Source organism: Hyla sarda, chromosome 2, assembly GCF_029499605.1.
Source record: "Hyla sarda isolate aHylSar1 chromosome 2, aHylSar1.hap1, whole genome shotgun sequence".
Taxonomy (NCBI): domain Eukaryota; kingdom Metazoa; phylum Chordata; class Amphibia; order Anura; family Hylidae; genus Hyla; species Hyla sarda.
This window is the reverse complement of record NC_079190.1, coordinates 236,597,776-236,622,564: the sequence shown is the minus strand read 5'-3', so window position 1 is coordinate 236,622,564 and position 24,789 is coordinate 236,597,776. Positions and strand designations below refer to the sequence as shown.

The window sequence follows — 24,789 nt, the reverse complement described above, 5'->3', positions numbered from 1 at the left end:
GCATGGTGGCCGGAGGTCCCCTCACCTGGCTTCGGCCGTCTCCCGGGGTCTTCTGCTCTGGTCTGAGATCGAGCAGAAGATGACCGATAATACTGATTGGTGCGACCGTGGACGGGAGGGGGGTGGGATGTATGTATGTATGATGTGTGTAATATGTATGGTGTGTAATATGTATGTATGGTATGTATGGTGTGTGTATTATGTATGTATTATGGATGTATGATGTATTTATGTATGATGTGTATATGTATATATTATGGCTTTGTGTATGTATAATGTATGATGTGCATATGTATGTATGTATGTATTATATATGTATGCATGATATATGTATGATGTTTGTATGTATGCATATAGTATGTATGATGTGTGTGTGTGTATATATATATATATATATATATATATATATATATAAATATGTATGTTATGTGTGCATGATCTGTGTATGTATGTATGGCGTATGTATATATGTATTATGAAACAAAAGATAAAAGAAAGTTGCCTCCAGCTCTTCCAAGGATAAAAGTGCATGTAGTATGAAAAAATCAAACCTTTAATATGTATGCATTATAAATAGAAAAAGGTGGACATCATAAAAGAAAAGTGAAACTCCAGTGTGTTTTGAGCTAAACTACATTTAGCTCAAAACGTGTTGGAGTTTTGCTTCTCTTTTAAGATTAATGTCCACCTTTTTCTATTTATAATGCATACAGATTAAAGGTTTGATGTTTTAAAACTGCAAAGCACCTTGAAAGAGGACATACACGGGACACGGCCCACTCTCTGCAGTCCGTGCTCTTCTACCAGCAAAAATACTAAAAACTACTGCAGCACCACCCTAGCATGCAACACGGTAGCTGAAATAATTTTTTTTAAATGTATTTTATGTATGTATTTTGTATTAGGTACCCCATCCCCCACACAGCACCCATAGCACCCCTCAAACACACTCAGCACCCCTCAAACACAGCACCACTCAAACACACACATAGCACCCCTAGGCCACACATCACCTCACACACAGCACCCCTCAAACACACAGCACCCCCACAAACAGCACCTCACAATCAGCACCCCCACAAACAGCACCTTTAGACAAACCGTACCCCAAAAACACACAGCACCCCTCAAACATACATCACCCCACACACATCAGTATTCTGATTTAATTGCTGTGCTGGCACTGTGATGGAACAAAAGATTGGCATGCATTACGATTTGGGCACTCGGGCTCAAAAAGGTTCGCCATCACTGCTATAGATAGTCCCCTATGGGAACATTAAAAAAAAGTGTAAAAAAATGGTTGAAAAATGTAAAAATAAAAATGGGAAGAAAAGGGGAAAAATCCCCTCCCCCCAATAAAAATAAAAATTGTCAGTTTTTCCCATTTTACCCCCAAAAAGCGTACATTTTTTTATAAGTGGGAAGCCTATCGGCTGTATTTGTGGGAGGGGCCAAGGGTATTTAACGCCCGGCCTCTCTGCAGCCGGGGCGTTCGTTGTACAGCGTTGGTGGACGTCGGAGGAAGGTGACGTCACCAATCAGGGACTTCCGGTTCTGACAGCGGCGCACGGCGAGCGGGCGGTGTACGTCTCCAGACTCTGACAAGAAGATCGGGTAAGCGCCGGGTCCCGGCACCTGTCAAGCACACAGCCCGCCGCAAGGGCTTCCGCCAACCAGAGTCAATCCACATATGCGGTGGAATTCGTGGGATCCATGGTTGCTAGAATGGGGTATTGAATATTGATCATAATACTGGGGGAGGGGGGGGCGGTGGGCGCGGCAGTGCCGCGGGGGTTTTCTTTACACCACAGACGTTTCGACGGGGTTTTTGGAAACAAGCGCAGCATTTGCACCAGATGCTGTTTAATCACTGAGCCGCAGTTGTCACAATGTTATAGGGGTAATATCTATTGGCAAGGGGTTGTCATGTCATTTGTACTTCACAGGTGCAAGAGTACTTGCTACAAGTCCTGTCGTCATTCTAGACTGGTAGGTATGTTTTAAGAGTGTTTAACAGCATTTGGGGTTCAGGTGGTTATAATGATGCTAGGTTGTTGTCCATTCTGACGCACACGGATGGGTCGGGCGGTGCACGTGCTGCGGTTGCTCCGGGGACATGGCTTTGGCAGGACCGCTGAGCAGGCCGTGGTCGTGTTTCCGGGGAGACCGTCGGCCGTGTATTCTTCGGGCATACGTTAGTGCTGTCTCAAACAGTGTATGGATCAGACTCCGAGGCAAATTGTTGGGTTGGAGACAGAAAAAAAAAAAAAAAAAAAAATATATATAGTAAAAAAAAAACAAAAAAAAAAAAAAAACAATATAGATAAAAAAAAAAAAAAAAAAAAAAAAAAAAAAGGGGGTGTTTTACACTTACCACGACTGGTCTCACAACGTACTTTTTAGACACTTGGTTGCTACTGACACGTCATTCAGAGCACACCGTACGCAGGTAGACATTAACCCATTACCCTGACACATTTTCAGGGGTAGCTTCGGCTGGTTTGCTGCTGACACGTCTTCAGAGCTTACTTTACGGCATACTTATAGTAGGCGATCGCCCGTGTTCCTGACACGCCTTCAGGGGGGCAACCTACGATTGGTTGCTGCTGACACGTCTTCAGAGTATACCACACGTATCACATGCAGGTCGACATTAACCCATTACCCTGACACGTTTTCAGGGGGTAGCTTCGGCTGGTTTGCTGCTGACACGTCTTCAGAGCTTACGTTACGGCACACTTGTAGTAGGCGATCGCCCGTGTTCCTGACACGTCTTCAGGGGGGCAACCTACGATTGGTTACTGCTGACACGTCTTCAGAGTATACCATACGTTAAGGATAAGTACATGTTCTACCATTATCCTGACACACTCAGGGGGCGGGTAACAATGATCAGGTTGCTGCTGACACGTCTTCAGAGCAACACTCGACTGTATTGATATACGCGACTATCTCCTGACACTTCCGTAAGGAGGGGGTTACAAGGTGGCGATCGACGCGGTTGTCAGAACATGGCATGATTCATAGGCACGGTGTAACACATCCATTACCACATTCTATACGGGCCGGCGCCAACGCCAAGCGCTCGGATCCGCACTTGCGCACGGTGTCATGATAGGATGAGGGTGATGGTTGCATAAACAAGGGTACCACTGCAGTTGGGACGGTTCGGGTACACAATGAGGTGGTAGGCACTTGAGTCAAAGTTGTCACATGGTAGTATACTAATATATAACGTTGTTTTAGGTCCTGGTCAGACGATTTGCGCTGGTTGTTTGCAGGTCAGTAGTTAGGGGGTGTATTAGGTGGAGTTGATAGTCGTATGTGGTTTTCATGTCTCGTTAATCTTTCCCCGGCACCCGTCACGGCCCGGACAGGTGGTAGCGTCATGTCAAACGCATCAGACATCGAAGAGACCTTGTCCGTCCCAGAGACCCCTGCCAGGAGCTCCGAGCAGGGAGTGGGTACTGCTTATAGGTCATGGACAATTCCCAGATTGATGGAGGAACTCCGCAAGAAGGGAATTCCATTTCCGGCTTCAGCCAGGAAAGCGGAATTGTACAAGCTTATGATGTCAGGAGAGGAAGCTAGCGGAAGTCAACAGGACATATCAGGGCAGACTGTGGCCACGTCTTTGGCACAACTACACAATATGATGAACAGCGTGATGTCTTCCTTGTCCAGCCTGCAATCCAGAATGGACACAATGGAGAAGGGTGGTGCATCCCAAGCATCAGTCCCTCCTACGGTAGTTGCAGCGGCAGCGCCTGCTACTTCTGCGGTGGCAGTGCCTTTAGGTAGGGGAACTATGCCTCCAAAGATCACACCATCCCACTTCATTCCTGCTGCCATTCGCAGAGATATTCTCGATGGCAAGGACGTTAACTTGGCATCCTTGCTTATCAGTACCCAGGACGTCACTGAGACCAAGACAGTGGCGTGTGGAGAGGTCTCAGTTGTCTTTAAGAGTAAGGATGCCAGGTTAAATCGTAAGCTTACAATAGTTGAATTTGTCATTGCTTTCAGCTTATACAGAGATGTGGTTTGCACAGCAAAACCAGAAAGAAGGGAGGAGCTGGATCTGTACTTATACAAGTTGTCTGAGTTCGCATACAAGTATGGTGGGTCCTATTTTTACGAATACCACAAGTCCTTTGCGGCAAAGGCAGCGGCAGGGGTCAGCCAGTTTGCTTACGAGACTGACTGGAGTGTCGTGGACACCGAACTGTATTGTAAGCACTTCGCTGGGTTGAAGGCACCCACCTGTACGATCTGCCAATCCATCTCCCACACTGCCCCGTGGTGTTCCAGCATTGGCCAAGAACCAGAACCAAGCACCAGCAGGAGTATCATGGCGTCACCTGCTCCTGGTCATAAGTTCTCGTCTGCAGTAGACAAACTGGGGCGCCCTGTGAGATTCCTGGGCAGGAGCCAGGTGTGCAATAACTACAATTTGTCGAGTTGTAATTTCAGTAACTGTAGGTTGTTGCACGTCTGCTTACTTTGCTTCCGGGCCCATCCTAGCTCCTTGTGCTCCCAGAGGTCTCAGCAGTCTTGACTAGACGGGGTTCAGGTTGGTGCGTTGGCTTGGGTGTTGGCTAGTCACCCGGAACAAGACTGGGTACAATGGTTACTCGCAGGTTTCAGGACGGGTTTTCACACAGGGTTAGTGGCGTTACCTCAATCCACTTTTGAGTGTGAGAATCTAGCGTCAGCCACGAAAGAGCCCCAGGTGGTTACGGAGTTGATTCAACAGGAGTTAGCGAAGGGCTACATAATAGGGCCTTTTCAGTCCTCACCTTTCGAAGTTTGGAGGGTCAGCCCGGTGGGAGTGGTGACGGGAAAATTCTCTAATAAAAAACGTCTAATTTACGATTTATCTGCCCCGTATTCCTCTGTGGTACCCAGTTTAAACGCTCTGATCCCATCCGAGGAATTTTCTATGAAATACGCTTCCATAGACCAGGCCATACAAATCATTCTCCAGTTGGGGCCAGGCACATGGTTAGCGAAGGCGGACATTACCGATGCTTTCAAGCTGCTACCAGTGGCTGAAGAGTTGTGGAAGTGGTATGGCATAAAATGGCAGGGCATGTACTATTTCGCGTCAAAATTAACGTTCGGCTCAAAAAGCAGCCCCTGGTTGTTCGAACAGCTGGCACGAGCGTTACACTGGGCGTTGGTCAATGTAACAGATTGCAGACACGTGATACATTATCTGGATGATTTCCTCTTGTTAGATTCCCCAGGGTGTGTTCCCGACAGCCTGTCCACATTGAGGTCATTGTTCCACACCCTTGGTGTACCTGTGTCTCCCAAAAAAACAGAAGGTCCAGCGGTCACTATCACGTTCCTTGGCGTGATATTAGACACGGTAAATATGCAGGCTAGCCTGCCAGCAGACAAGTTAAGCAGGATCAAGGAGACCATCCAAAAATTTGTGAGAACCAGGGTGACATCAAGGGTGGAACTCCAGAGTTTGTTAGGTATGTTGGCCTTCGCTATGCGGATAATTCCACAAGGTAGATCCTTTGTTTCTAGGTTGTTAGCACTACTGTCTTCAGCAACCAAGCCAAGTAGTCAGGTTAGGTTGGGTCCCGAGGCACTGGCTGATTTACACATGTGGCACAACCACATCAGCCAGTGGAATGGGGTGTCCATGTTCTTGCCAGCTGTCACGAACGATTCTCCTAAGGTACACACGGATGCCACGGGTACGTTGGGTTTTGCAGCAATACACGGCGGTCGGTGGATGGCCGGCCCGTGGCCACCAGAGGTTCTGGGGGTCCCGGGGTTTGGTCGCACCTCCGCGTTGTTTGAAGTTTATCCCATCGTGGCTGCGGCAGTGGTTTGGGGGCCTTTATGGTCAAACTCCACGGTCACCTTTTTTTGTGATAATCTGGCCACAGTACAGGCAGTCAATAAGAGCAGATACAAGTCATTACAGGTCATGAGCTACTTGCGCAGACTGGTATGGGTAGCACTACAGCATAATTTCAATTTCACAGCGTGTCACATAGCGGGCACTTGCAATACAGCGGCTGACGCCTTATCCAGGGGTAACTATGATCTCTTTTTTCAGGTCACACCAGGTGCAGACCGAGTAGCAACCCCAGTGCCTCCACATCAGGTGCTGACGCTGGATTAAGGCGTTACACCTTGTTAGCAGAAACCTTAGTGAGAAGTTCCCTAGCTCCGAGGACAAGAAAGGCTTATGCAGCAGCTATCAGGCTGTACAGCTCATTCCTGGACAGACACGCTCTACCATGGGGCTTCAACATTTCCACCATACTGCAGTTCTTGGCCTTTTGCCACTCTGATTTAGGCTTGTCATACAACACCATTAAATTACATTTATCCGGGATTCAACACTACCACGCGTTACAGTTTCCCGGCGAGCCTTCCATATGCTCCACACATGTTATCAAGGCCGCTTTGAAGGGGATCAATTCCAGCAGCATCCCGCGTGTGAGTCCAAGGCAGCCTATCACTGGGCAAATGTTTAGGGACATGTCGGCTCTACTTGACTCCGCTCCATTCGGATGGTTTCACAGCAAGGTCATCAAGGTCAGCATATACTTAGCTCTCTATGGGTTTCTGAGGCCTGGGGAGTTCACTTGTGCGTCACGAGCAGCTCCATTTGTAGAGAAAACGCAACTTAGTATCAGACAAGATCATGCAGAGCTGACATTACGGGGTACCAAAACTTGCAAGAAGGCTACTGCGATACGGTACTATCCCTCTGGCAATCCCTGGTGTCCGCTAGTGGTACTTTCTGAGTGGGCAAGCATCATGAACAATCGACCAGAGGTAAGGCCGTTGCTGCCGTTTGATTCTGCACCACTCACTACTTCGCAATTTGTCAGTCATGTGCGCACATTGGTTAGGCTGTTGGGTCTTGACCCACGCTGCTACTCGGGACATTCATTCCGTATAGGGGCAGCCTCAGCAGCCTCCAGGCACGGAGTACCAGTACACGTGCTAAAAAAGCTAGGTAGATGGAACTCTAATGCCTTCACTACATATATTCCGAACCCCCAGCTGGAAATGGCGGATGTATTCAGAGTGTTAGTTTTATAAGGAATAAAATTAATTGCTTGCATCATAAACCTATCTGTGTCTTTTTTGCCCTCTATAGGCGTACCCTCGTTCGCGGTTTTGGCACAATTCAACCGCTGTTAGAAGCAGTGATAGGGTCAGTTAGAACCAATCTAGGTCATGACATTTGCATTTAGTGGCAGGATGTGTTTTTCAGGTGGACGAGCTGAATAGCAGATCGGGACGGAGGGTTGGTAAGTACGTACATTTTTTATACATGGGCCACGACCACAAGTGGGAAGCCTATCGGCTGTATTTGTGGGAGGGGCCAAGGGTATTTAACGCCCGGCCTCTCTGCAGCCGGGGCGTTCGTTGTACAGCGTTGCCCACCCTCCCAAAACCCTTCTTCTCTATTCTTTATTATAAGGGTATGCCCTCTATAGGCGTACCCTCGTTCGCGGTTTTGGCACAATTCAACCGCTGTTAGAAGCAGTGATAGGGTCAGTTAGAACCAATCTAGGTCATGACATTTGCATTTAGTGGCAGGATGTGTTTTTCAGGTGGACGAGCTGAATAGCAGATCGGGACGGAGGGTTGGTAAGTACGTACATTTTTTATACATGGGCCACGACCACAAACATATTTGGTTTCACCGTGTGCGTAAATGTCCGAACTATCAAAATAGAATGTTAATGATCCCGTACGGTAAATGCTGTAAACGTAAAAAATAAAAAAATGTCCAAAAATGCAGCTTTTTTGTCACATTTTATTTAAAAAAATTAATAAAAAATTATCTAAAAGTTTTATATATGCAAAAGTGGTATCGATAAAAAGTACAGATGACGGCGCAAAAAACTGAGCCCTCATACTGCCCTATATATGGAAAAATGAAAACGTTATAGGTGGTCAAAATAGGGAAATTTTAGATTACTGATTTTGTACAAAAAGTTTTAGATTTTTTTTAAGCGGTACAAAAATATAAAAGTATCTAGCCATGGGTATCATTCTAATCGTATTGACCCACAGAAACGCTTGCTTCCGGGTACACCCCTATAAAAATCCCTAATTTAGGCCACAAATGCGATGGCGGTTTCTCACTTCAGAGCCCTGTCGTGTTTCAAGGCAACAGTTTAGGGCCACATATGGGGTATCTCCGTACTCAGGAGAAATTGTGCTACAAATTTTGAGGGGGCTTTTACCCCTTATGAAAAGGTAAAGTTGGGGTCTACACCAGCCTGTTAATGTAATTTTTTTTTTTTTTTACACTAACATGCTGGTGTTGCCCCATACTTTTCATGAGGTAAAAGGAAATAAAGACCCACAAAATTTGTAACACAATTTCTCCCAAGTACGTAAATACCCCATATGTGGGCATAAAATGCTCTGCGGACGCACAACAAGGCTCAGGAGTGAGAGCGCACTATGTACATTTGAGGCCTAAACTGGCGATTTGAACAGGGGTGGCTGCTGGTTTCAGCGGTTCTGACATAAACGCAAAAAAAAAAAAAATACCCACATGTGACCCCATTTTGGAAACTACACCCCTCACGGAACGTAACAAGGGGTATAGTGAGCCTTAACCCCCCACAGGTGACTGACAGATTTTTGAAACAGTGGTGCGTGAAAATGAAAAATTTAATTTTTCATTTGCATAACCCACTGTTACAAAGATCTGTCAAATGCCAGTGGGGTGTAAATGCTCACTGCCTTCCTTGTTAGATTCCTTGAGGGGTGTAGTTTCCCAAATATTGTGCCATGTGGTGTGTTTTTTGCTGTTTTGGCACCATAGGGGCTTCCTAAATGTGACATGCCCCCCAAAAACCATTTCAGCAAAATTCGCTTTCCAAAAGCCCAATGTCGCTTCTTTCCTGAGCCCTCTAGTGCACCCGCAGATCACTTTACATTCACATATGAGGTATCACCTTACTCGAGAGAAATGGGGGTTTAAAATTTTGGGGGACATTTTCACCTATTACTCCTTTTGAAAATGAAAAATTTGGGGTAACATCAGTATTTTAGTAAAAAATAAAAAAAATTTAATTTTCATGTCCAGCTTCAACGCAAAGTCGTCAAACACCTGTGGGGTGTTAAGGCTCACTGTACCCCTTGTTACGTTCCTTGAGGGGTGTAGTTTCTCAAATGGCATACCACATGGGGTGTTTTTCACTGTTCTGGTACCATAGGGGCTTCCAAAATGCGACATGCCCCCCTAAAACCATTTCGGCAAACTTCGCTCTCCAAAATCCCATTGTCGCTCCTTCCCTTCTGAGCCCTATAGTGCACCCACAGATCCCTTTACATCCACATATGAGGTATTTCCTTACTCGAGAGAAATTGGGTTACATATTTTTTTTCTCTTTTTACCCCTTGTAAAAATAAAAAATATGGGTCTACAAGAACATGAAGATTTTAAATTTTCGCCTCCACTTTGCTGCTATTCCTGTGAAACACCTAAAGGGTTAACAAACTTTCTGAATGTCATTTTGAATACGTTGAGGGGTGCAGTTTTCATAATGGGGTCCATTATGGGGTATTTCTAACATAAAGACCCTCAAATTCACTTCAAAACTGAACTGGTCCCTGAAAAATTCAGATTTGAAATTTACTTGAAAAATTGCTGCTGAAATTTGAACCCCTCTGAGGTCTTCAAAAAGTAAAAACATGTCAACATGCCAACATAAAGTAGACATATTGTATATGTGAATCAATATATAATTTATTTGGAATGTCTATTTTCCTTTCAAGCAGAGAGCTTCAAAGTTATAAAAATGCTAAATTCTCAAAATTGTAATAAAATTTTGGAATTTTTCACCAAGAAATGATGCAAGTATCGACGAAAGTTTACCACTAACAAAGTAGAATATGTCACAAAAAAACTCTCTCTGAATCAATTTCATAAGTACAAGCATCCCAGAGTTATTAAAGCTGTACTCCGGTGCTTAGACATCTTATCCCATATCCAAAGGAAAGGATAGGGGATAAGATGTCTGATCACGGGAGTTCCCCCGATGGGGACCCCCGTGATCTTGCACGCGACACCCCGTTTGTAATCAGTCCCCGAAGCGTGTTCGCTCCGGGACTGATTAAAGGCGACTACAGGGCGGGCGGCGTGTGACGTCATGCCCCCGCCCCGTGTGATGTCACGCTCCGCTCCTCAATGCAAGCCTAAGGGAGGGGGCGTGACAGCTATCACGCCCCCTCCCGTAGGCTTGCATTGAGGGGCGGAGCGTGACTTCACACGGGGGCGTGACATCACACGCCGCCCGCCCCGTAGTCGCCGGTAATCAGTCCCGGAGCGAACACGCTTCGGGGACTGATTACAAATGGGGTGCCGCGTGCAAGATGACGGGGGTCCCCAGTGGCGGGACTCCCGCGATCAGACATCTTATCAAGATGTCTAAGCACCGGAGTACCCCTTTAAAGTGACAGTGGACAGAATTGCAAAAAATGCTCTGGTTCTTAGGGTCAAAATGGGCTCTGTCCTCATGAGATTAAGTGTCAAGGTGGAGTTGCTTAGCGGCAGCATGAATGTCTCCTCTCTATCTTGATGTACAGGGCTCAGCCAATCATGGAGGGAGGAGGCATGCATTCTGCAAGCTCAGCCTCTATAACACTTAAAGGGGTACTCCGGTGCTTACATATCTTATCCCCTATCCAAAGGATAGGGGATAAGATGCCTGATCGCGGGAGTCCCGTGACTGTTGCTCCCTACATTAATTTCTGCTTACAGATTTTCCTTTAAACAACCAGTGTTTTCTGGGACTGAACACTGCTAAGCAACGTGAAATAAATATTTCACAGCCATTTTCATATGGTTTGATTGTTGATGTGATACAGTTAATATTTTGTATTTTCATGCTACCTCCTCAAATCCACAGACAAATTCATCAACTACAGTTATTTCCTTGTTTGGTTTCTTCCTTCTCACCCTCAATGTATCCTCCACTTTGAATCAGGACCTCACAAGCCCTACCTCCATAGAGCTATGACTTCCATATTTTGTAAAGATATTAAAGACACCAGAAATAGCCAACTGTAAGTTGGAATAAATGGCTGTTACCATAAGGCTGCATCTGTGCAGAATGTATTAAAACGTCATGCTGCATTCCAAAGTTATAAATGTTAATTTTACAACTTGTCTTTACCATGTACAAAAAGGAGGTTTCCCGAGGGTATAAGACGGCTGGCCCTTGAGATCTTAGATCCTCAGTTATACCAACTACAAGACATCTGCCTGATTTGGTAATTAGATTGACTCTTATAGAAGATATGGAGATAAATTATTTTCTTGTTTTACTGTTTTAACTTCTTTCCTTTTGTTATTGTAATGTTCTCAAACTTCAAATAAGGTCCTCTTTGGACCCAATAGATCCAATCATGAATATGTGTAACATTTTCTGGTTTATACATGTTCCTTTGTAAATTCTGACATGTCTGATGGCATAATATGTTATTTGTTATATCTCTTATGTTTAAAAATTCAATAAAAACATTGAAATTGTTGTAAATGCTAAAAGCTTAATACAATATGGTCTGCATACAAACCTTTATTTATTCCTTTATCATCTTCATCAGATCCTGACAGGTCAGAACTAGAGGTAATTGTGATAACAGATGGTTGGGGGGCACGGATTGGAGTAGAGAGGGTCCCTTCTATAGGTTGTAAAAAACTACAAGAAGGGTGAACAGAGATGTCCAGTAATGAAGAATTGATAAAGCTATCCTTGTTAGAATGCGAAGGCTCCTGCAGACACGTATCATCATGGACCATACTCGATACCTGGACCTGCTGTTGATCTTTAGAAAAAGCTACCAAAGACTCCAGGGCACTGTTAAAATTAGAATGATGCTGGACAAGTTGCCGCACCCATTTTGACAGTCCTGCAAAACAGATTATATAGAAATGCTTCATTAAGTTCCAAAACAATTCATGAGGATAACAAAGATTAATAAAGGATGATAGGAGGCGATGTTCTACCTTGGGTGGTAGATTTGCAACATAGTCTTGGGTGTCCGATAGGAGACAATTTGATATGGTTTGACTGTTTCATTTACTAAGTAGTAAGTGAAACTCCCACCCATTCTACATGAGAGTACAATAAAGAGCTCTTGCTTTACAGCACTTCGCTATAATAGAAGTTAAAAGCTCCGACTTGTACTCCTCTGTTATGATGTTAAAGATACCTTCAGCCAATTGTCAGATGTAAAGAGAGAGCACTGTATATAAGCAAACATTGCTGCAACAGGGACATAATTATTCAAAGAGACATATTGTATTTCATGGGGTCATTTTGATTAACTTTATAAATACGTGTCCGGAGAACCTCCTTAATCCGATTCTGACATTACGGTTATGTAACGGCTTTATCTTTTATTGTATATTTGTGCTACATGTCTAATAAAATTATTATTTCATATGCCCTGATAGTGTCAACTGCATTTTCAGTCTTATTTTTAATGCACTGTTATACCATCAGATCTGTACTATTTAAAGGAGAACTCCAAAATAGGAAAATTATCGTCCATATTGCCGGCAGTAAAAAAAATAAAGAGGTACATACATTCCTCCACTCCCCGGGGCCTCCGGTAACCGGCTCCGGTCTCCGCCGTGTTCCTCTTCCTGGTTGCCGGTGATCGGCGAGTCATACTGCACTCAGCCAATCACCGGCCGCAGCGAAGTCCTGACTCGGCCGGCGATAGGCTGAGCGGCAGTGTGATGTTTTTGGCCCCGGCAGCAGGTGCCGGTGTAGTGAAGAATTGTGTGTCTTGAAGCGTTCTCACACTGCCGCTCGGGACTTCGCTGCGGCCGGTGATTGGCTGAGTGCAGTATGACTCACCGACCACCGGCAACCAGGAAGAGGATCATGGAGGAGACCGGAGCCGGTTACTGGAGGCACCGGGGGAGCGAAGGAAGGTATGTATCTGTTTATTTTTTTTTTTACTGCTGGCAGTATGGACGATAATTTTCCTATTCCAGAGTTCTCCTTTAATATAAAGAAAAGCAGTTAAAGGGGTATTTCCATGAATTTTTTTTTTCATATCAACTGGCTCCAGAAACAGATCTGTAAATTACTTCTATTGAAAAATCTTAACTCTACCAGTACTCATCAGCTGCTGAAGTTGAGTTGTTTTTTTCTGTCTGACAACAGTGCTCTCTGCTGACGCCTCTGTCTGTCTCAGGAACTGTCCAGAGTAGCAGCAAAATCCCCATAGCAAGCCTCTCCTGCTCTGTCAGGTCCTGAGACAGACAAAGGTGTCAGCAGAGAGCACTGTTTTCAGACAGAAAAGAACAACTCAACTTCAGCAGCTGATAAGTACTAATAGGATTAATATTTTTTTATAGAAGTAATTTACAAATCTGTTTAACTTTCTGGAGCCAGTTGATATGAAAAACAACCCCACATTTTTATCCATTTTTCCCCTTTAATTCTTTCTATCCACATTTATTTAATTATTTTAAGTATTTGCATTACTTTAATTTTACGCCATTGCAAAATGTACTTGTACCATATATGAAGAAATTATGACAAAATATGTTTGTGTGTAAATATGATGCAGAAGACAGTATCTCAAATTAAATACCAACATACATCTAAAGTATATTTACTGCTGTTTGTTTTGCCAGTCACTATACCAAAGCAAAATATACACCCCCCCTTACAATATCAACAGATATAAAAAAAAGAAAGCTAAAATACTCTCTGTATGTTTTAGCATGACGCATGCTGTCAAATGTGGTGGCTAAATTTTTTAAAAATAGAATGGAATGTGAGCTCCCCCTACTGCCTATACACAAGAAGTGGAAGAACTTTATTTTAAGGCTTTTATTATTGTTTCCATCTCATTACTTGTCCACTTGCAACAATTTTTTTGCTGTGCTGGCTGAGGATTTAGGGATTTGCACAGCAGTGCTGCCTTAATAAATTAGACTTCTAAAGTGTTTAGCTGAGAACCTTAAAACAAAATCAATTACTGCATGTGACATGTTCCGCACAGTACAGTGTTTTCCCTTTGGTCATTACGGGCTGTAGAGTAAATTAAGTCAATGCGTTCATGAAGACCTAAACATGAAGAGGAATATTAAATAGCAGCGTCTGCACTTCATCATCTCAAAATTCATGGGTTTAAAGGAAAAACTGCAGTTTAAAAGTTATATTTGTAGCACCTGTTCACAAAGTTCATAAAAAAGAACGTTCCAATAAAAGACACTACTCCACAGGTCTAACTTACAAGAATGTGGAATTTCTGACTGCATTTACTGTTACTATGTCACTGGTCAATTGACCAAGATATTTTACACGCAGTCACACTATGAAATTGTTCCACATGGCACAAGGCACCTTTCCAGGAATTGAGTATATTAGTAAATTGCTATTTACAAGAGTTTTTCTAAATTTCTGGAATCTTACTTCAGTTTCCAGAATGTCACCAGACGGACATATTCATACTTCTGCTAGTTTAAAGTAAGATGCTCATCTCACACCATGCTTTAACACCCATATTTATCACTTCAAGGGTATTTATGTTTATGTACAGTTAAGACATACAGTTTTATATATTACCTATGTGTATACTATTTTTTTTTCTTTTTTTACACTGCAAACTGCTCTATGTAATACTAATACAACCCCAAGAAAAAATAAGGACGGAACCGCTATGGATGTCAGTTATTGCAGGTGGTGCTCTCGTTGAAATGTAAAATGTAAGAAGTATAACGGAGCACTCACCAGATAAACCAAGCTTCCAATAAACATCCAGACTTCCTCTTCGGACCGGAGCGGGGAGGCAGCAGATCGAACCGGTGGGAGTTCAGATGCTGGCCACGGACCGTATCAGGCCGCTTCGTCAGGCCTCACTCCCCACTCCAGTCCGAAGAGGACGTCTGGATGTTTATTGGAAGCTTGGTTTATCGGGTGAGGGTTTCATGTTCTATGTAATAGTATGTTCTATACATTCTATTTTAAGGTATCACAGTTGAAGGTCAAAGGAACACTTTTTGGGCCTCCATTGGGCTCATATGGATATGCCTATTTGTATGACAGCAACTTTTTCCAGCATAGAGGTCAAGCATAAATCACTTATGTGTTCTAGACATCTCCTTAGGCCATTTTAATACTGTTTACCCTGTGCACCAAGAAAGCTCTGTATGTGTGTGGTAACTGTATCTACAGACCCCTAATACCAAGCGGAGGCTAAAAGACACTGTAATTTAAGGTGGTGTTCATCAGGGTTTGATGCATAGAACATTTTCATAGCTGCATATATACACTGTACAGAGCACTGTAAAGTTAAAAAAAAAAAAAACACCAATGTTTTAGCATTAGTGTCATTTATATAAACTTTTGAAATCGCGTACCGACATAAATATTGAGTTTCACAGTCACTCCGTCCGACTCATTTACTCCATCATAGTCTATGGTGAATTAATTGTACTTTGACTGACAGTTGGGAAGTGAGGGGCACTAACACGCACTTCACAGGGTTATAACTCGGACTCAGGAGTAAGACACAAAGCGATTTTAAGTCTTGATCTATGTAGACGAAATGTCAAAAGTTTAAATGACACAAACGCCTTAATCTGTGAGCCTATGTATGGCAGATGCTACAAAGTATGGCCGATGTCTTAAAAATCTGTCATGTGACAGCTGTCATCTCAGAAACCAAGAACGAACTTTATATTTACCAGTTATATACTTTGGATTACATCTGAAACGGTCATCAACTAAAATCAGTGCACCCCAGTCATTTTTATGCCGGATACACCTGAAAATTAAATCAAAGACAACATTAGCAGACTGTTAACAGGTAAGAGGTAGAAACTGAATATAAGGTTATATTAAACAGAATGAACAAAGCTGAGATGATGCAGATGGGACTCTATACTCCTTTTAAGTAAATTGTATAGTCATTGACTAACCCACTCAATAGCCTGTTTTGACCTTAATGACCAAGGAAAATTTTCAAAATCTGACATGCGTCCACTTATTTGGTAATAACTGTGGATTCTGAGACAGTTTTTTCATGACATATTGTACTTTACATTAGTGGTAAATTTTGATTGATATATTTAGCGTTTTTTGTACAAAATTTTTTTTTGCATTTTTCTAGATTTTATATTTTCTGCTCGTACGACAAATAGACATGCCGCACCAAATTAATGATTAATTCACATCTACAATATGTCTACTTTATGTTCCCATTATTTGATAAACATTCTTTTACTTTTTTAGAATGTTATAGGGTTTATAAGTTTAGAAAGCAATTTTCCAGATTTTCAAAAAAAAAATAGCAAAATCAGATTTTTCAGGGACCAGTTCAGTTCTGAAGTGGAATAGAGGGGCCTGTATGTTAGTTACCCCCATAAATCACCCCATTTTATAAACTGCACCCCTTAAAGTAGTCAGAATGACAGAGAAGTTTATTAATCCTTTAGGTGTTTCACAGAAATAAAAGCAAAGTGGAGGCGGAATTTTAAAATTTTATTTTTTTGTAGATTTTTCATTTTTTTTTCTGTAACACAGTAGGTGTTAACAAAGAAATAAAACTCAAGATTTATTCCCCAAATTCTGACGTACTTAGAAATATTCCATATGTGGCCTTTGTGCGCTACGTGTCTCTCACACGGGCCTCAGACATGAAGGCGTGCTGTGTGGATTTTGGGGCATCCTTTTATTTTAGAATATTTTGTTGGCATCATATACTATTTTGTTGGCCTTGGGATGCAAAAATATTTTTAGGAGACAAGTTGACACTTTCATTGGTACCATTTTGGGGTACATGTGACACGGATCGTTTTTTATTACATTTTTTATGAGGTGGTATACATAAAAAAAAGAATCTATTCTGCAGTTTGTTTTTTTTAGGTCATTCGTCATGCGGAATAAGTGACATATTAACGTTACACTGCAGGTTGATACGATTACGGCAATACCAAATGTATATACTTTTTTTTTTATATTTTAGTTTTTATGCCATAAATGATTAAAAAAAAAAAATCATGTCTGTAAGTCACCGCATTCTGTGAGCTGTAACTTTTTTATTTTTTTTACTGACGCAATTGTGTGAGGACTTTTTTTTGCGGTACATGATGTATTTGGGGGGTGGGGGGACTATTTTGGGGTGTGTATTATACACATATATAATTTATAAAAAAAAATATTTTTCACATTTTTTAATTTTATTTCTTTCACATTTTTTTCCACATTTTCACACTTTTTTTTTTACTATTATACACATAATTCAATGGAGTACACATCTGTACTTTATTGAATTATGCCTGTGTCTGTCAGGCATAATTCAATCCCTACAATAGGTAGGAACTGATCGCTCATGTTGCCATGACAACGGAGGTCAATGTAAGGCCTACAACAATGGCAACCATCGGCGCTCTTCTTTCACTTTGCAGTGCGCCGATCAGTGACAGAGGGAGCTGCCTCCCTCTGTTACCCTAATAGATGCTGCGGTCTCCCAGGTTAACCCAGGATCGGAGTGCCCGCGGGTGGCCTCCTCCAATGGGGGCCCCCCTCACATAGTGAAGCAACAGAGGAAAGGGGGAAGGAGGACACCCACACCAGGTCCCTGCTATTGGTCCGTCTGACTGACGGACCAATGGCAGCTATTAACAGTCAGGGACCGCTGTGATTGGTCCCTTGCTGGCTTCAGGGAGGCCTGGCTGTGCAGCACATCCAAGCTTAATAAACTGTCACAGTGCCTGGCGGCATCAGGCACATGTACGTGGTGATGCGGGAAGTCATCCCTAATCACCACGTATATGTACCTGATTTTGCGGGAAGGGGCTGATTTTGGTAAAACCTTTACTGCAAAACACAGGGGCTGTTGTATGTATTTGTTCTTCAAAGTTCAGAATTTCCCTACATGAGCAAATATTTAAATGTATACGCTTACTCTATGTTCTACCATGTGGTGTAGGAAGGGCAAATGTATTACCAGCTTTACATTCACGGATTTAACAACATTCTTACACAAACAGTTGTTTACTACCTGCACCGCTAAGTGCTATATAATTCCATTAACCAGGCATCAACATGATTGCTGGGTTAATAATGCTCCGGATTATTGGACAGACATTGAACAAAACTGGAAATAAAGGATGACTCTTTCAGAAGACTCAGGTAATACAGACTATAATATTAATAAATACTATAGCAGTATCAATCAGGGAATTCTTATAATAGGTTCACAGCCTGCCCAGCATTATATTCTTTTTTTGGGGGGGTATTATCAGTCAGTCTTATACCAGAAGTATTTCTTGATCATCAGACACCGGATTAAAGGAATTTTGTTCTGTTACAATGATCTTACCTTTGCGCCCTCTAACTTTCTGCTTTATAGAAAACTAAAGTTCACTTTGTCATGCTGTTTCTGCATGGCAGAACATTTCTAGATTTTCAGGAAAGTGCCAGATTTAAGCCTTTTCTGCTTCTACTGTCATAAATCTTTGTAGACATTTTCCTCCCAAAATCTGACCACTTGCTGTCACTGTCAGCATATATCACATTTTGGTGAAGGATCTCTTCAAGTAAAAGGTCACTTGTCTTTAGTGACTTTCTTTTCCTGTGCATGGCCTTTCAGTGATGGTCTACTGAGTGGAAGGTGAATAAAGCTGAACTGCTGTTTTGTTTTTTTCCCCCTTTTTTTTTATTTTTATTTCAGACTTCAGAAAGCATTGCTTTGTGTTTGTGCTACTTGAGCTTCTCAAGCCCAGACGGGCACACAATGAGAAATCCAATATGCTATTTGTTATAGTTCTGCGCAATGCATTTAATCGATACTTGCAGGAGAAACTGAACTGAAGTGATTTGTACTGAAGTAAAGCACATTTGTCGGCTAAGTTCTATAAATAAATGTATAAACGGATTATTCATTATTTACTGCTGCTAGTTAATCTGGATATTATCTGCTGCATACACTTTTGGGTGGCTGTGTTTTTACCAGAACCCAGCAGATTTTCCGCACTATTCACCAAGATTTTACAAGCATCCAGCACTAGAAACAAATGACACAAATATCAAGCGAATGTGAATATATTTTCCTATGTGTTTACTACTTACAATGAACAATGCTGTAAAATGAACGCTGGCTTACGACTAGCCGATGCATCATTTTGTAGCTGAACAATATCTAATCCATTAGAATGATAGCCGATTATATATACACAATAAACATTGCATGTTTCAGCTTGAAAGAACATTAACCATGTCTCCTATGAAGGGCTGTAATATGTAACTCTTTTTCTCACATCAGACATGGTGTGCAATCTTTATTAGCAGGCTTATATGACAATGACCTGGATACTGAACTGCTTACTTGGAAAGAAAGGTTTATTAATTTAAGTACATTTCTTATAATAAACCAAAACGTTTGATGACTGATGATTTGCATATCTAAAGCATCATAATACCATAAACATAGCACCACTTTTTATACAGGTTTTTATTATCTAAGAAAGTTTGTGCTATATATATATATATATATATATATATATATATATATATATATCTATAGCATGAATTATTATACAATCCAAAACATCCAAAGGAGGCAAAGAAATGCTTCATACTTGCTGTGCAGTACATAAATGTGATCTATGGATGTATTTAGTATTACTGTATATTAAACTGCAATGGGATTGCCTTCACATTCGAAGCATTTGTCTACTTTCCGCTAGTACGGTAGTTGCAAAGAAACAGGTTTACCACTGTTCACTCCATTGACCACTTAACTGGTATGAACACACTGTACTGAAGCTACATCTTTGAATAAAACATTGGTGACAGTGGGATCTCTAGACATGACTAGTTGCAAATAGTAAAAGTATCAGTAACATTATTATCATAAATATAAAAAGTCAATATAAAAAGAACTTACCTCCCCAAAGCTTGGTTAAGGGCTCGGTATGCTTGGATCTCATACCACTGGCTGCCAGGCAGAAGTCCTCTAGTTTTTGAGTAGTGATCATTATATTTCCTTTTCAGTTCAACCTACAATATATATATATAAAAAAATACAGAAATCATAGTACCAAGATCTGTTCAAGCATACAACATCACACTGTTTCACTGCTTGTATTCATTACAAAGGTAATGTACATTCACTGTTCTTGTAGCATAATTAGTGCTTGCATTACTAGAGTGAACAAAACACACAATGGGTTAAGTGACCAGAAGAAACTTCACACAAAATCTCAAATAGGCTGCTTGTATATATTGGCTTGTTTCCTGGCTGCATGGAATGTAATATTAATAAAATTATATGGCTGTTGCTCATATTATTTGGAATAGCTAAGCAGACTTAACATCATGGTAATGTACTTCTCTTAGCACTCAGAAGATCTGAGGCTAGTTTTTTTTTCTTTTTTCTACTCATTCAGTCTTGCATGTCTTGACATTTTGTTATACTTTCTTACCATGTCACATCTGTAACTGAACATGTCACATATAAAATGGATATTTCTTTTATCTATTCTGTGACATAAGGTACTGTAATTAATTGTAATACTGAAAGCCTTAAAGGGAGAAATGCTAATACGTGAAATTCTTAGTCTCCAGCTAAGGATGACCAATGAGCCTGGCTGGATCCTTTTAGTGTGAACAGCATCAAATCCATACATTGTAGACGAACAGAACAGCAGTGCTGCATGGACAAGACTTTATTAGTACAAACATAATTCTTATTGGAAAAACTTTTTATGAAAAAATTATCATAAATCTTTTCATCTGACTGTTAAAATGACTCTATACTTTTATAGCCCTGAGGCTAAGTCCACACTGTTTTTAGCTCAGTTTATATTGCATGTTAATAAAGGAAAAAGAAGGAAGAGTGGGTAGAAAAGTGGAAAAAAAAAAAAAAGAAAAAAAAGAAAACATTATACCTAGCTTATCTGCAGCAAAAAGGAGAGAATTAAAGTGAATTTCCGTATATGGATTTATACCCAAAAGTTGTATAATGTATACAAAATCTAAGCCATTCGGGGAAGGGAAAGATTATAAATGTGCTGAGGTGTTTGTTTTTATTCATATAATAGTGCAAATGCAACATAACAACTTAAACATATATATATATATATATATATATATATATATATACACACATACACACACACACACACACCCTCTTATGAATCTATTGATAACCTAAACTTGAAAGGCAAATTTACTTGACAAAATTAGTGAAATGAAGGGGCTATAAACTAAATACATAGATTTCATTCTACTATATAATAGTAAATACTGTTGAAAATGTGTCAACTACAACAAGTCTTTCCTTGTATAATCTATGTAAAACAAAGAAAATGATTTTACGAAAATAATTTAGCATCAGCTAAATACTTTAGATGCAGTGTAACAACTTCTTATGTTGATCAATGACATTAACAGTATATCTCAAGTTAGTAATAATAATGATAATTAATATAAACAAAGTAATAATGTCACCACAGCATATTACACCTGACCAGCACAACTCATGGTCACATGCATTGATAAAGCACTATAGTGATAAGAAGTCAGCTCTGTGATGGACAAGCAACAAATGTACCTCAACAAAAATAGAAAGGCATACAGGTATAAACTGGCTCTAAATCGCCAGGATGTTGCGTTTTCACTTGCAGCAAGGCTAACAGTGCACTTTGGCAAGGTAACAAGTTTTGACAAACATCACAAATCCCCGATTGTAAAAGTTTGAAATCTACAAACAGAGTTTTATGGGTGTTTGAGCAAAAAGCTGCGCCGGAAAGCCTTCGCCCAGTTTTTTCTTGTGGATTGCTCTTTTGTACAGTGTTAACCTTTTTAAACTGACAGCTGAAGGGACACGCTTCAGGAAAAATACAGAATACTTCTAACTATTTCTGACAGGTAATTTTCAACATGGGTTGGGGTACAAAATTTTATTTTCTGTACCTATGCCCTTTCAAACAAACTGTCAAATTTAAAAATTCAAACTTTCAAGCCAGACAGTAAATTGAATTTGATTCTGTAGATTTAATAGTTGCCTCAGTCAGATAAAATGCATGTGGCAGAATGGCGCACACTCTTAAAGTGAAAGGTGGAACAAAGAATCAAAAATCCCAAACCCTCGGAGACACATGCTAGAACTTGCTGCTCTCGTGTGAAAGACAAAAATATAGTATTCTGTACAGATGTCTTAAGTCAATGCTTCAGAATGAATACCACAGCACCAGATCCAATTATTATGACACAATATAGATTAAGGCTGGTAGGACCAAAAAGACATTGCAGCAGTATAAACTGCCTCATAAAAATGTATGCAAATAATATTATTGTGTTCTTAACTCACACACGTTAATATGAAAAAACTCAATCACACAAAGTGACATTCATGAGGTACTTATCCTAAGTTTGGCTTGTGACAAGAGTCTCAGCTTCCACCATAACGTATGTGGCAAAAATTTACATATGAGTATGTTCACACGTATGGAGATGCGCAGGATTTGATGCACAGGATTTTCTGCTGCACATTTCAATGTGAGCTAAATGAGCAAAGCCTCTAATCGGCAGTTACAAATCCTACGCATCAAATCTGCGCTGGATCCTGTATGTGTGAACATACCCTAATGTTTTACTGCAAATATACTCAAACTTTGTGTCCATAATATTTAAAGTGTACTTTCAAAATAGGAACTGCAAGGTGAATGTACATGAGGCATAATAAGACGTTAATGCCTCATTTATCAGTATCGGTATAGACAACTGACACATTTTGTGTGTGGGGGAGATTTCTGTCCTCTATAGGGAACAATAAAAAAGTACGGTAACTGAACTTTATTCATTTTTTTTAAGAGGAGTAAAGCATACATCGGAATGTAAGCTAAAGATTTGAAGTAGATGTGCTATATACCTTTAATTAAACTGCATATCCCAAGCAGGCCAGGGGATCGTTGTTCTAAAGACAGATGTATCCTGTGTATGTACCATAAATGTTTGGGATGAGAACACCCCTTTAAAACTTTTCTATTGATTTGCATTTACAAACTTCTATATGGCAGACAACAAAGCCTGTTTGGTCTGATTCCGCAGTCATACTCCCTTCTATCTGTCTTTTACTTCATGCTAATTTACCAATTGTACATTAGTATAAAGTAGGTGACAAATGGAAGTAAAATATGAATACAGGATTAAACTACACAGTTGTTGTGTGCTGCCATGGAAGTGTAGTGTTCAAAAGAGCTAAAGCTCAGAACAACAAGATTTTTAATTGAGGCCCATTCAAAGATGCTTTATTTTTCATCTAAAGGTATTGGAACAGTAACATATAAATAAAATAAAAAGAGCTGCAACGGTGGAGAGTCCTTAAAAGGGGTACTTTAATTTCTGCAAAGAAAACAGACTGGTGCATAGTAGAGCTATAAAATAATAAACTGTACTGTATTCACCTCTCCTGCTCTGGTTCTCCCTGGTGCCTATGCGCCCATACCCAGATAATGTACTGTCCTGGTGCTCCTCCTGATGTTTTTAACAGACTGCAGGCAATCAGTACAGCGCCAGTCATCAGTAGAGCAAGGACAGCACGTTATCAGGGTAAGTAAACACAGGTACCAGTGTTCCAGCACTGGAGCAGGCAGGGTCACTTGTAGCATATATGAAGCGTATTTTTATGCTGCGCAAAATCTGCTGCACAGTGGGAAATATGCTGGGAATTCTTCTATGCGCAGACAGCGTGAAATATGCTGAGTATACGCTAGGTGTGACCCTAAGTTAAAGTGGTTCTCCACTGGAAAACATTTTCTTTTAAATCAACTGGTGCCAGGAAGTTAAACATATTTGTAAATTACTTATCAGCTGCTGTATAATACACAGAAAGTTCTTTTCTTTTTGAATTTCCTTTCTGCCTGACCACAAGTGCTCTCTGCTGACACTTCTGTCCAAATCAGGAACTGTCCAGAGAAAGAGGTTTGCTATGGGTATTTGCTCCTACTCTGGACAGGTCCTAAAATGGACAGAGGTGTCAGCAGAGAGCATTTGTGGTCAGGCAGAAAGGAAATTCCAAAAGAAAAGAACTTCCTGTGTATTATACAGCAGCTGATAAGTACTGGAATGATTGATTTTTTTTATTTTTTTTAATTGAAGTAATTTACAAATCTGTTTAACTTACTGCTACCAGTTGATTTAATCGAAAATGTATTCTAGTGGAGTACCCCTTTAATGGATTTGTCCTATTAAGCAAAGTTTGTAATACCAAATGTGATCACATACATATATGTAAAGGAGTCTAAATGTGCTGTTTTTATGTAAAATATTATACATCCCTGTAGTATTCTTCTCCCCCCATGTATCTGATAACTTACTGGTGTCCTCTCTGAACTCTGACCCTGCTGTGCAATGCAACAGAGCTCACACTTTCAAACAATCTTCCTTGCTTACATGCAGGTAATCCTTTAGGATACTACAGTTGAACTGAGCATATGTGACCACCTTAGTGGGTCACTCAGTGGGTCGTTACCAAGGGCAACAGTTATTAAAACAAGGCAGAAATATGTTTCATTTCACATTAAGTGTGGACCTATTTTTTATTAATGGGCAACCACTTTAATATAAACTTTTAAAATGTTGTCCAGACATGTCAAAAGTTTAGAGTGCTCCATGTTTCTGCAATAGCTGGATGAAGTGGGCGGCAGCACACACTTCACTCCCCAGCTGTCAGTCAAATCTGCATTAGTCTTGAGAGTGAACGAGACGGATTGGGTGAACAGCCAGGCAGTCAAGCTTGCCA

General features: G+C 40.9%; 1 protein-coding gene across 1 annotated transcript in view; it reads right to left on the bottom strand.

Moving 5' to 3' along the window:
* Positions 1 to 24,789, bottom strand: part of BRIP1 (BRCA1 interacting helicase 1) — a 494,893-nt gene that overhangs the window by 12,473 nt on the left and 457,631 nt on the right. The window contains exons 18-20 of the mRNA XM_056556700.1: positions 19,930 to 20,042; positions 15,725 to 15,804; positions 11,587 to 11,922 (exon numbers count right to left, since the gene is read on the bottom strand). Coding sequence (XP_056412675.1) covers positions 11,587 to 11,922; positions 15,725 to 15,804; positions 19,930 to 20,042 — 529 coding nt within the window. The remainder of the gene's footprint in view (positions 1 to 11,586; positions 11,923 to 15,724; positions 15,805 to 19,929; positions 20,043 to 24,789) is intronic.